This window comes from Salmo trutta, chromosome 27 (genome assembly GCF_901001165.1).
Source record: "Salmo trutta chromosome 27, fSalTru1.1, whole genome shotgun sequence".
NCBI lineage: Eukaryota > Metazoa > Chordata > Actinopteri > Salmoniformes > Salmonidae > Salmo > Salmo trutta.
Genome location: NC_042983.1, coordinates 8,829,611 through 8,841,848, shown reverse-complemented (window position 1 = coordinate 8,841,848; position 12,238 = coordinate 8,829,611). Strand labels below are relative to the sequence as shown.

General features: G+C 41.3%; 1 protein-coding gene and 1 pseudogene across 2 annotated transcripts in view; one reads left to right on the top strand and one right to left on the bottom strand.

The window, feature by feature from the left end:
• The first annotated feature begins 313 nt into the window (after positions 1 to 313).
• The window catches only part of htra4 (HtrA serine peptidase 4), a 14,886-nt gene continuing 2,961 nt past the window's right edge, over positions 314 to 12,238 (top strand). Inside the window, exons 1-7 of one of the 2 annotated variants that reach the window (XM_029716558.1) lie at positions 314 to 1,099; positions 7,227 to 7,326; positions 7,532 to 7,736; positions 9,206 to 9,295; positions 9,454 to 9,558; positions 9,868 to 9,900; positions 11,945 to 12,059. In XM_029716558.1, coding sequence (XP_029572418.1) covers positions 679 to 1,099; positions 7,227 to 7,326; positions 7,532 to 7,736; positions 9,206 to 9,295; positions 9,454 to 9,558; positions 9,868 to 9,900; positions 11,945 to 12,059 — 1,069 coding nt within the window. In that variant the 5' untranslated portion in view covers positions 314 to 678. Of the gene's footprint in view, positions 1,100 to 7,217; positions 7,327 to 7,531; positions 7,737 to 9,205; positions 9,296 to 9,453; positions 9,559 to 9,867; positions 9,901 to 11,944; positions 12,060 to 12,238 lie in introns of both variants that reach the window. The other variant, XM_029716557.1, reaches the window with a different exon arrangement.
• Positions 11,013 to 12,238, bottom strand: part of LOC115164044 (TM2 domain-containing protein 2-like) — a 23,226-nt pseudogene continuing 22,000 nt past the window's right edge.

The following is a 12,238-nucleotide window of genomic DNA, read 5'->3' as shown; positions in this document are numbered from 1 at the left end:
CTAATGAATGTATTTCATTTGACTGTAACTCAGTAAAATCTTTGAAATTGTTGCATGTTGCGTTTTTCTATTTTTGTTCAGTGTAATTTGAGTGTTCCGTATTTACTATGTTACATCAAGTAACATACAGTATACTAAATATACCAGGCTGGTATATTATGCAGACATGTTTAACCAACCCACTGAAATTGTAATTTGTAAATCCTCAAAATGATCACAAAGAAAGTAGGTTTATGCTTTCATATGTCATCAAGTGAGTTACAGTAATGTGAGTGCTGTTGATCATTCGCACAGGAGACAGCTGTACTGAAAACTGAAAGGGTGCTCCTTCCTTGTGGGTCTCTTCAAATCCTCTACATAAAGTCACACAGCTGCATTCCAAAGAGTTCACTTGGGGGACTTAAAGGACTAAGCAAGAGTGGAGCTCAAAATCAGACTGCTGCTTCTGGAAACATAGTTACAAGACATTTAGACAGACTAAACTGCAAACTAGACCAACCTGAAGCTGTGGATTCTGAATGCACATTTTGCACATGCATTTTCTTTTCAAATAAGGCATAATTTAGATAAAATAGGAGGTGATATAGACAGGTACACGCAAAACGGGCAGGAGGACTTGAACTTGTTCATTGTTGGTTACGAATTGAATTTACAAGAATTATCACCTTTTTTTGGACCATGATAAAGTTTGTGGTTTGCATTATCTTCGCCTCTGTGGTTCATGCGCGGTTACTTCGCAAGAGACAAACTCCGTGTCCGGAAGTCTGTGATGGCTCCCGCTGTCCTGTCTCACCTGAATCACGGTGTTACTACGGTGTAGTGAAGGACAGCTGCGGATGCTGCACAGTATGCGCGTCTGGAGAAGGTGACATTTGCGGGGAGCGCGGTATTGGCCTTTGTGGCGAGGGGATGACATGCGAATTTCCAGCGGGAAAGCGCAGAATGCGCGGTTTATGCGTTTGCACCCTTGCAGAGCCGGTGTGCGGAAGTGATGGAAGGACTTACCCCAGTATGTGCCGCTTGAGAGCCGAGAACAAAATAGCAGAACTCAGTATAAATCCCCCGGTCATCTTGATTCAGAAAGGCCACTGTGATTCGGGTGAGTATCCTAGTTGTGGTTGAGGGCCAAAGGAAGCAAATTTCCATCGCCTACATTTATTAATCTCCAGTCAACCATGCAAGGAAGCCTATTGTTATCAAGACATTAGTTTGTGTTTATGTATTTTCTTTATGTATTTTCTTCGTTGAATAACTGGATTGTACAATCCTAATTGTTGAATAAATAGATTGTACAGTCCTAATTGTTGAATAACTGGATTGTACAGGCCTAACTACTTGTCAAGTTGACCCAACATGGGTATCTGTGCTCTGCTGCAATGTGTAAGCCAGGCTGCATGTAGCCTACATCCTGTAGGGATTGTAATTAACCTATTAAGTAGGAAGGCTGAACTGCTGCTTCTCGAAGATCAAGCCATCATCTTATTTTACAGCCTACTGAAGAATACTTCACCTTTCATTCTCTCTCTGATCCAATTATGTAAGGGAAAACCTGATTACATTTTCTCCAATAGAGAAAAAACACCCTGGCCAGAGCCTTGGCAGAACTACAACATTACTTCCAACCAAGCCCACTAATAAAACGTTATTTCATTGAGTAAAGGATCAACAGATCAACTTTATTTGATAAAGGTTGATCCTGTTGACATGCCATACGACGCTAAAATGCAAAGTGCGTTAGGGTAGATGTTGCTTACAATACAATCAGACAAACTCTGTTTTTTTTCTTTCCTCATCTAGCATGGACCCGGAGCATATTCAATCGATTTTTGGTCATAATCATAGGCCTACATGTTATGTTGGTCCATCCCAAATGGCACCTTATTCCATCCCAAATGGCACCTTATTCCCTATATAGTGCACTACTTTTGACCAGAGCCCTATGGGAACTATATAGGGAATATGGAGGCATTTGGGACGTAGGCTATTACTTTCTAGCACGGTTTGAGATGGTGAATTGTACACAGTCATAGTAGTCAAAGACAGCAGGAGTGAATGATCTGGTATTGGGCCTCCGTACTTGCTCCATGATCAAGCTGTTGATATCTTGATGGATCTGAGACGATAACAAATGCCAGTTTACAGTCTGCTGTTCCATGTTGTGCCAGCCAGAAAGTGTTAGACATGGTAATGGTTTCATTATTATTGACAAAACTGTTGTTATGCCTAAACGGAAATGTGTCCATTGCAACACAATCTCGGCCTATTACTCATAGCAAGTGGTTACTTATTGTTGCTATACCCACAGTAGAATGTGTATGGAGAAAATAAGAAATTCATCATGCATTAGATCCCCTCCTGGTTTCTGAGAAAATGAGAAAAGCAGGTGTGAAAACCACATGGCTTCCAATTACTGTGTGCTTTGGAGGGTGTCACATAATGTTTAACGGACTGGCACAAGAATGAGGTGATTGGACTGAGTAATCACCTGAATGAGAAGCAGCCTATAAAAGGCTTGGAGCATGTGGAGGGGTTAAGAGAGCAATCGCAGAGCGAACAGTACTTCAGATTTCAGTGCATGACAGGATTCCTCCGCATGGGAGCCAAAGTTGTGTACAAAACAGAGCTGTGTCGACTACCTTTGCAGCAACATTCAACACTTTACTCAGTTACAGAGCCTGTATTAATAAAGTGTGTCAGAGTAGTGACGACAGTGCAGATCTAGGATCAGTCTTGCCTTTTAGATCACAATTAATAAAAATTACATTGACGGGGGGGACCTGATCCTTGATCAACATTCCTACTCTAAGAAACTTGATACATACGGCCTCAGATGTACACTACAGGCAAGAAAGGCGTTAACACATTATTTCATCACCTCTCTTTAGCATTTCTTAGTAATAACACCAGCCTGAATAAGTAGCCACGCTTAATGTGTTGACAGCTTTTTCTTTGCTCATTGCATAAAAGCTGTTGGCGGTGTGTTTTTTATGCTTTATGTCTCTGTGGGTTTGTTACAGAAATTCTAACATACAGGAGTATAACAGTCTAATATGGCCAGAAATATAGGGCTGGGGCCTCACGATACAATATTATTATCGCGATTCTATATGTATCGATAATGTGATATTATTGCGATTCGATGTTCCAAACATATTGCTCACCATGTCTACTGCAGAGGGACAACAGAGAGCCTGGAGAAAACTAGTTTTGATCAGTCATAGAAATAAAAGTGTTGAAAACAAATTGTCTCCCTGTTTAAAAAGATGGAGTACAAGCTATGAAATAAAAATACTGGAGTTTTGGTGCAGGTACAGCCAATTAGCACAAAAAAATAATATTGCGATAGTCAAAACAATACAATAGATTTTTGATAATGTAGCTTTGTTTTCTTCCCCATCACTACTGACACATCACAGTGATGGATGGCACATTCACCAAAGTTATTCTAGTATTGTTAATGAATTGAATCACAATTTTAAATAGAATGATATCTCAAAATGAGAAAATAAACAAGCTGAAATCTTTTCCAAGTAATATCCAGAGGAATCCATTCAAAGTGCATGTTATCTGAAATACTAAATGTGTGATGTGTGCAGTGCACCCAGTATTTTTATATTGTTCAAGGCATTCCAACCTCTGACCATCCATCAGGGTTTGGCAGTGGAGCCTAGGGACAGTATCCATGAACAGATGCAGTGCACTCCATGGCCTCCCTCAAGTCAATCTCTCAGGCTGCGACCCAAATGGTCAAAAGTAATGCACTATACTCTTTACATGACATAGACTATACAGGTGAAAGCTATGATTCCTTATTGATGTCACTTGTTAAATCCACTTCAATCAGTGTCGATGAAAGGGAGGAGAAGAAGGATTTTTACGCCTTGAGACAATTGAGACATGGATTGTGTATGTGTGCCATTCAGAGAGTGAATCGGCAAGACAAAATATTTAAGTGCCTTTGAACGGGGTATGGTACTAGGTGCCAGGCGCACCGGTTTGTGTCAAGACAAACGCTCAACAGTTTCCAGTGTGTATCAGGAATTGCCCACCACCCAAAAGATATCCAGCCAACTTGACACAACTATGGGAAGCATTGGAGTCAACATGGGCCAGCATCCTTGTGGAACGCTTTCAACACCTTGTAGAGTCCATGCCCCGACGAATTGAGGCTGTTCTGGAGGATGCAACTCAATATCAGTAAGGTGTTCCTAATGTTTGGTATACTCCCTGTATAGGGAATAGGGTACCATGTTGGACACAACCTCAGTCTACCAACGGGCCCAGGCATCTGACAGCACCAGGAGAATGCACCCAGTTCTGATAATCATCTTATGTAGAAGGTGTTAAACATTTTGATATGTTTGTAAAATGGCATAGAGTTTAAAGAGTGCACTAGTAGCTTATAAGAAGTGGTTTTGGGGGGGGTGAAGAAGCCCTGTGCAAGGCAAAAATATTCGGTGTCCTGCCAAGGATATGTCTTGGCAAAAGGAGTACCTTTGTTTGCCATGTTCAAATTTGCATTCAAAGAAGTTTCCGCAGAGATTAGTTCATTGTGCTGCTATGCAAATATCAATCTCAAAACCGTGTATCTGAATGCATTAAGGATAAGGTGTAGTGCACAGGAGCTTTAGGAAAAGTACATGTGATAATGTGTGTGTGAGAGCAACGTGCCGTAGCCTACATGAGAAGAAATGCCCTATAAATGGGAAGAGGAGATACTGCAGGGGAATAGTTTTGGGGGGCAAAGATTTCCAGTTTGCCTGAAGTAAGAGAGTCATAAATAACCTTTAAGTAGAAGAGGAGAGCTAGGTGGCCTATAAAGGTAGCTCCACCTCCTGCCAGCCAATCAGGTGGGCTTACAGGCTGGGTGTTCGCTGCATTCAGACCTTGATTTGCCTTGTGGGCAAACAAGGCCATGAGCTCAGCAGGCACAAGCTTGCTGATATCAATTTGGTCCCTGGAAACCAACCTGACAAGCTATCCAAGCAAACAGGTAGCAGAATAGGGGCCGAAGGCTCAAGGGGTCTCTAGCATAGCTGCGTAAAGTAAGGGTGCTGCAGCACCCCCTGATAAATCATAAAAAAATGTAGAATACAAATTTAAAAAATAGCCGTCAGCAGCACAGGGAGATCAAATTCTGTCGGCACGTTTTGCATATAAGATACAGTGGCTTGCGAAAGTATTCACCCCCTTGGTATTTTTCCTATTTTGATGCCTTACAACCTGGAATTAAGATATATTTTTGGGGGGTTTGTATCATTTCATTTACACAACATGCCTACCATTTTGAAGATGCAAAATATTTTTCTTGTGAAACAAACAAGAAATAAGACACATATACTGTAAACTTGACCGTGCATAACTATTCACCCCTGCCCCAAAGTCAATACTTTGTAGAGCCATCTTTTGCAGCAATTACAGCTGCAAGTCTCTTGGGGTATGTCTCTATAAGCTTGGCACATCTAGCCACTGGGATTTTTGCCCATTCTTCAAGGCAAAACTGCTCCAGCTCCTTCAAGTTGGATGGGTTCCACTAGTGTACATCAATCTTTAAGTCATACCACAAATTCTCAATTGGATTGAGGTCTGGGCTTTGACTAGGCCATTCCAAGACATTTAAATGTTTCCCCTTAAACCATTTGAGTGTTGCTTTAGTAGTATGCTTAGGGTCATTATCCTGCCGGAAGGTGAACCTCCATCCCAGTCTCAAATCTCTGGAAGACTGAAACAGGTTTCCCTCAAGAATTTCCCTGTATTTAGCGCCATCCATCATTCCTTCAATTCTGACCAGTTTCCAAGTCCTTGCTGATGAAAAACACCCCCACAGCACGATGCTGCCACCACCATGCTTCACTGTGGGGATGGTATTATCGGGGTGATGAGAGGTGTTGGGTTTGTGCCAGACATAGCGTTTTCCTTGATGGCCAAAAAGGTACATTTTTGTCTCATCTGACCAGAGTACCTTTTTCCATATGTTTGGGGATTCTCCCACATCCCTTTTGGCAAACACCAAATGTGTTTGCTTATTTTTGTTTTTTAAGCAATGGCTTTTTTCTGGCCACTCTTCCATAAAGCCCAGCTCTGTGGAATGTACGGCTTAAAGTGGTCCTATAGACAGATAATCCAATCTCCGCTGTGGAGCTTTGCAGCTCCTTCTGGGTTATCTTTGGTCTTTTTGTTGCCTCTCTGATTAATGCCCTCCTTGCCTGGCCCGTGAGCTTTGGTGGGCGGCCCTCTCTTGGCAGGTTTGTTGTGGTGCCATATTCTTTCCCATTTTCTAATAATGGATTTAATGGTGCTCCGTGGGATGTTCAAGGTTTCGGATATTTTTTTATAACCCAACCCTGATCTGTAATTCTCCACAACTTTGTCCCTGACCTGTTTGGAGAGCTCCTTGGTCTTCATGGTGCCGCTTGCTTGGTGGTGCCCCTTGCTTAGTGGTGTTGCAGACTCTGGGGCCTTTCAAAACGGGTGTATACTGTATATACTGAGATCATGTGAAGATATATTAACTTCCGACTTCAACTGTACTAGGCACACTTGATCTCGCACACCCAATTAGGAGGAGAGGTAGGCTACTTAACTTGAATCAGCAAATTTGCAGTGTGTGTGAATAATGCAACAAAGATGTGATTTTAATACAATGTCTCTGTTTCCAAATAATCTGCGGGGAAACTTAAATATATTCATCCCAAAGTTGTCTGTCGGACCGACCACTCCCAACCACAGCATGAAAAATGCAGACTGTGCTGCAATGATCTCTGTCAGGACCCGCAGGTCCTGTGGGCAAATCCCTACGGATCTAAGTTCCTTCAACAGTAATGAAAACATTTAAAAAATACCAAGATATGCTACTACTTGCCTTAAGTGCTTCCCTGTATCATACATGTATTTGTCATTGTGTTCATAAGGAGACCATGCACCAAACCCAAAGCTCAGAATTTGCATACCCATATCAGGCTCAGAGAGGTCTTAAATCCTACCACTCTGCCCTTCCACTATTTTTTAACTGCTGGAAAAAGTCTGACAGATGTTATGCTTTTTCTATTTAAAAAAATCCATATACTAGTATCCCAATAAAATCTAGTATCCCAATATATATGAAAATGTTTACAGCTCATGAACAACATATGAAATGTATGCAATTTCTACCTCCAATATATGCGTGAACTTTGTTTCACATGAATAAACCTGCCTTTCTGTCTTTCTGTATTTTGTCCCCTCAGGTTCCCTGGACCCAGGAAGTATCCGCTACAAATTCAACTTCATTGCCGATGTGGTGGATAAGATAGCCCCTGCTGTGGTGCACCTAGAGCTTTTCAAGAGGTAGAAGCAGCAAGTACAGTATTGGAGCCCTTTAATCTTTCTGTCGGTAATGTACTATACAATGCGTTCTGCAGCAACATATTGAAGTAGGCGTCTAACACAGTTGTGATCAATACTTCATTTTCAAGCTCTTTGGAACTGATTCCCTTATATTTCGGTATGATGATGAAAGCAACCTGATTGGTTGTTGGGTCTTTTCACTCAGGTTGGCATTTTCAAACCAGGAAGTTCCCGTCTCTAGTGGTTCGGGGTTCATCGTGTCAGAGGACGGCTGGATTGTCACCAACGCCCACGTTCTCTCCAACAAGCAGAGAATCAAAGTGGAGATGAAGAACGGTGTCAAATTCGATGCCTCCGTCAAGGACGTGGACACGAAGCTAGACATTGCACTCATCAAAATTGAGTCGGATGTGAGTGCTCTTCCTTTTCCTCCTCCCTAAAATGAGGCTGTTCCAAGGGCCTTCTCTCATTTCACAGGTCCTTAAACAAAATGTTGCTTGGTGTTTTCTACTGGCCTACTGGGTTGTCATGAGTGACTAACATAAAAAAGGCGACAGAGGGCCTTTCGCCTGACCAAAATTGGATTCCACTCCTTGACATGGTCAATTTGTCGCCAAGTTTTCCTCTAGGGGCTATTGTTTTGGTCTTTAAAAAAAAGGGCTGAAGCTGTGAATTTGTAAGTATTCGCAAGTGGTGCTGTTACTAAAACATTTGTCACCGCAACGACAGGAGCTTGGGTAAACAGCTCCTTTGTGTGGCATTATGGGATCCCTGGCCAAAACACAGTCCACTAAAACCCAATCTAGGCCAGGGACAAACCATACAGGCAATACAACTGATCATTTTGACTCAGCTCATCACTACACAATATACTTCAGAAGACTAGAAACTTCCGTGGAGACTACAAACGCAGGCAGCGTAGCCTAGTGGTTAGAGCGTTGGACTAGTAACCGAAAGGTTGCAAGTTCAAATCCCCAAGGTACAAATCTGTCATTCTGCCCCTGAACACTGTTCCTAGGCAGTCATTGAAAATAAGAGTTTGTTCTTAACTGACTTGCCTAGTTAAATAAAGGTAAAATAAGAAAGGGATTAGAATGAGTTGTGATGGTAGACAGTAAGCAGTCATAGGCTGCAACAGACTCCAAAAGTTGCCTGCAAAGTGAGGCTGTGATGGAACAAGGCTTTATGCCCTAGAGGGGCTGGCAATGGAAATAAACTGTAATTGTCAGATTCCAGCAATATAAATACTTCAACCCATGACAAGAAAAGGCATGCAGATACATGCTTAGGCTGGGTGTGAAGGTGAGAGTGCCCTGTTGGCTTTACTGATGATATAGGGCCAATGTATTAACAGAGCAGTTGAAAAGCCTCTTTCCCTTTTTTGGGGGGTGATTTGTCTTCCCTTACTGCATATACAGTATCAGGAAGTAGCTCTGATGACTCAATGAACCGGACCAGCAATGTGTCAGTCAGTAAGCCCACAGTTGCCTTTACAACACAGTCCACCTCGACCATGGCAGACCTGGGATTCAAACCCACGCCTTATTGACACAACATACTCCAGAAGCACCTTCAATACTACTGTCCCAGGAAAGCTAACTAGTGTCCTGTTCAGGGGGTGTACTTTACATCAAACTGCCTCAAGCTTCAGAAACATGTTCCTGCTCTATGGGCTGTTCTGGCTCGGACACGGCTTAAAGAAAAGCCCAAAGATTTCTGGGTTCCGGGACAGTACTACAGGTCTCAGGAAGGCAGTAGCGATGCTAACCCACTATCTTCACATAATTAAATAGAACACTAGAATGAACATTGATATCCTAGCAACATGAAACAGTGGATTTGTGATTTATATGATCTCTATGTTTGTCTTGTTCTGTAGAGTCCACTGCCGGTGCTTCTGCTGGGCCACTCGTCTGACCTTCGGCCGGGGGAGTTTGTGGTGGCAGTGGGCAGTCCCTTCTCCCTGCAGGTAAAGGGAGGGAACGTGCTCAACTGTTATCCACTTGCATAAACACATGAAAGGATGATTGGAACCACAAATAGATCACAACAAACATGAAAAAGGCCAGCACTCACTTGGATATTAATTGGAATTGAAGCTTTGTTTGAATTTTCTTCCCCCTGCAGAACACGGTCACCACAGGCATCATCAGCACGGCCCATAGGAATGGCCTGGAGCTGGGACTCAAAGACTCTGACATGGAGTACATCCAGACGGACGCCATCATCAACGTGAGTCATAGTCTGTGACTCAAATGGCACCCTATTCCCTGTTTAGTGCACTACTTTTGACCAGAGCCCTATAGGCCCTGCATGATCAAAAGTAGTTCACTATATAGGGAATAGGGTGCCATTTCGGATGCAAACGTGAAACATGGCTGTCAAGCAGCAGTATTTTGAGAATGTTTTTTACTGCATGTGCATCTCTTTACATATTACATACTGTGTCTCCATCTTCTCTTCTTGTCTCTGTTTTGGATTAAACATTGCACTGCAATACAATTGTCATTACCTTTTGTTTATTGCTCTGTTCTTTTATAGTATGGCAACTCAGGGGGACCACTTGTTAACTTGGTAAGGGGATTTACTACTTGATATTGTATTTGAGAGGATTGTAATATGTAATCAGCACATTTGAAATGCAGGCAGGTTATGTATCTTTCTTTTTTCATTTAGGAAAGATTTGCAAGGTCATAATTCTGTTTTCTATATATGGCTTACTGCTCAAGGTCCCAATTCTATGTTTTACTGTGACATCTGTTGTTTTAAAATCCGCCACGGGAAACATTCTTTATCTGCAGACTCCTGTAATAGTGATGACTTATGTCTGCCTATTGATCTCAAAGCAGAAAAATTCTAGAGTCGCCCTTGACAAAGCTTAAGGCCTTTCTTCACCCGCTATATAATGTTTTCCATCTAAGTCCTTGTGGTATATAAAAGAAGGCTTTTGCACAACATTGCATTGGTGCAGTGCAATTACATAAAACATAATTGGTCACGCGTACACAATTACATAGGATATATCAAAGCAGTGGCCTCGAGCTTTATGTTGTAAAAAGACTGCTTTACTTTCAAATACACCAAAAGGATACACATCTCATTCTGTTCCTTCACTCAGTGAGAATGACCATGCTTAGCATCACACATGGAAACAACAGAACAGCAGAACATTCTTGGAACAACAGAACATTACACAATGTTGACTGACATGTTCAAAGGAACTTTCTTTAATGAAAGTACATATTCCATGGATGTACAATACCAGTCACAAGTTTGGACACACCTACTCATTCAAGGGTTTTTCTTTATTTGTACTATTTTCTACATGGTAGAATAATAGTGAAGACATCAAAACTATGAAATAACACATATGGAATCTGAAATAACACATATGGAATCATGTAGTAAGCAAAAAAACAAGTTTTAAACAAATCAAAATATATTTTTGATTCTTCAAAGTAGCCAGCCTTTGCCTTGAGGACAGCTTTGCACACTCTTGGCATTCTCTCAACAAGCTTCATGAGGAATGCTTTTCCAACAGCCTTGAAAGAGTTCCCACATGTGCTGAGCACTTGTTGGCTGATTTTCCTTCACTCTGTGGCTCAACTCATCCCAAACCATCTCAGTTGGGTTGAGGTCGGTTGATTGTGGAGGCCAGGTCATCTGATGCAGCACTCCATCACTCTCCTTGGTCAAATAGCCCTTACACAGCCTGGAGGTATGTTGGGTCATTATCCTGTTGAAAAACAAATGATAGTCCTACTAAGTGCAAACCAGATGGGATGGCGTATCGCTGCAGAATGTTGTGGTTGCCATGCTGGTTAAGGTTAAGTGTGCCTTAAATTCTAAATAAATCATTGACAGTGTCACCAGCAAAGCACCCCCACACCATCACACCTCCTCCTCCATGCTTCACGGTGGGAACTACACATGGAGATGTAATATGGACTTGGTATTTTACCAAATAGGGCTATCTTCTGTATACCACCCCTACCTTGTCACAACACAACTGATTAGCTCAAACGCATTAAGGAAAAAATTCCGCAAATTAACTTAAGGCACACCTGTTAATTGAAATGCATTCCAGGTGACTACCTCATGAAGCTGGTTGAGTCGAGGGGTCTGAATACTTTCCAAAGTAACTGTGTGTGTGTGTGTGTGTGTGTGTGTGTGTGTGTGTGTGTGTGTGTGTGTGTGGAGATATATATATATATATATATATATATATATATATATATACATACACATACACACACACACACACACACACACACACACACACACAGTTACTTTGGAAAGTATATATATATATATATATTTCAAAACTATTTTATTAACACATGGAATCATGTAGTAACCAAAAGTGTTAAACAATTCAAATATATTTTGATTTGTTTAACACTTTTTTGGTTACTACATGATTCCATGTGTTATTTCATAGTTTTGATTTCTTCACTATTATTTTACAATGTAGAAAATAGTAAAAATAAAGAAAAACCCTTGAATGAGTATAGGTGTGTCCAAACCTTTGACTGGTACTGTATATCAGATGCATATTTTCATGCTACAGTTCTGTTTATATTCATCATTTGTTATGTTCAATTTGACTTGTTTCCAGGATGGGGATGTCATTGGCATAAATACTCTGAAGGTAACAGCAGGAATATCCTTTGCAATTCCTGCTGACAGAATACGCCAATTCCTTGCGGATTCCTACGACAGACAAATCAAGGGTTTGTATAACGAATTCTTCACTACCTAGTTCACGAATATACCCCATGATTTATATGATAGCTTTTCTGGTTCAGATTGATGATTTTATTGGCATTTTATTTAACCTTTATTTAACTAGTCAAGTCAGTTAAGATCAAATTCTTATTTGGCACATTTCTATACAATCATTTGGTATTCT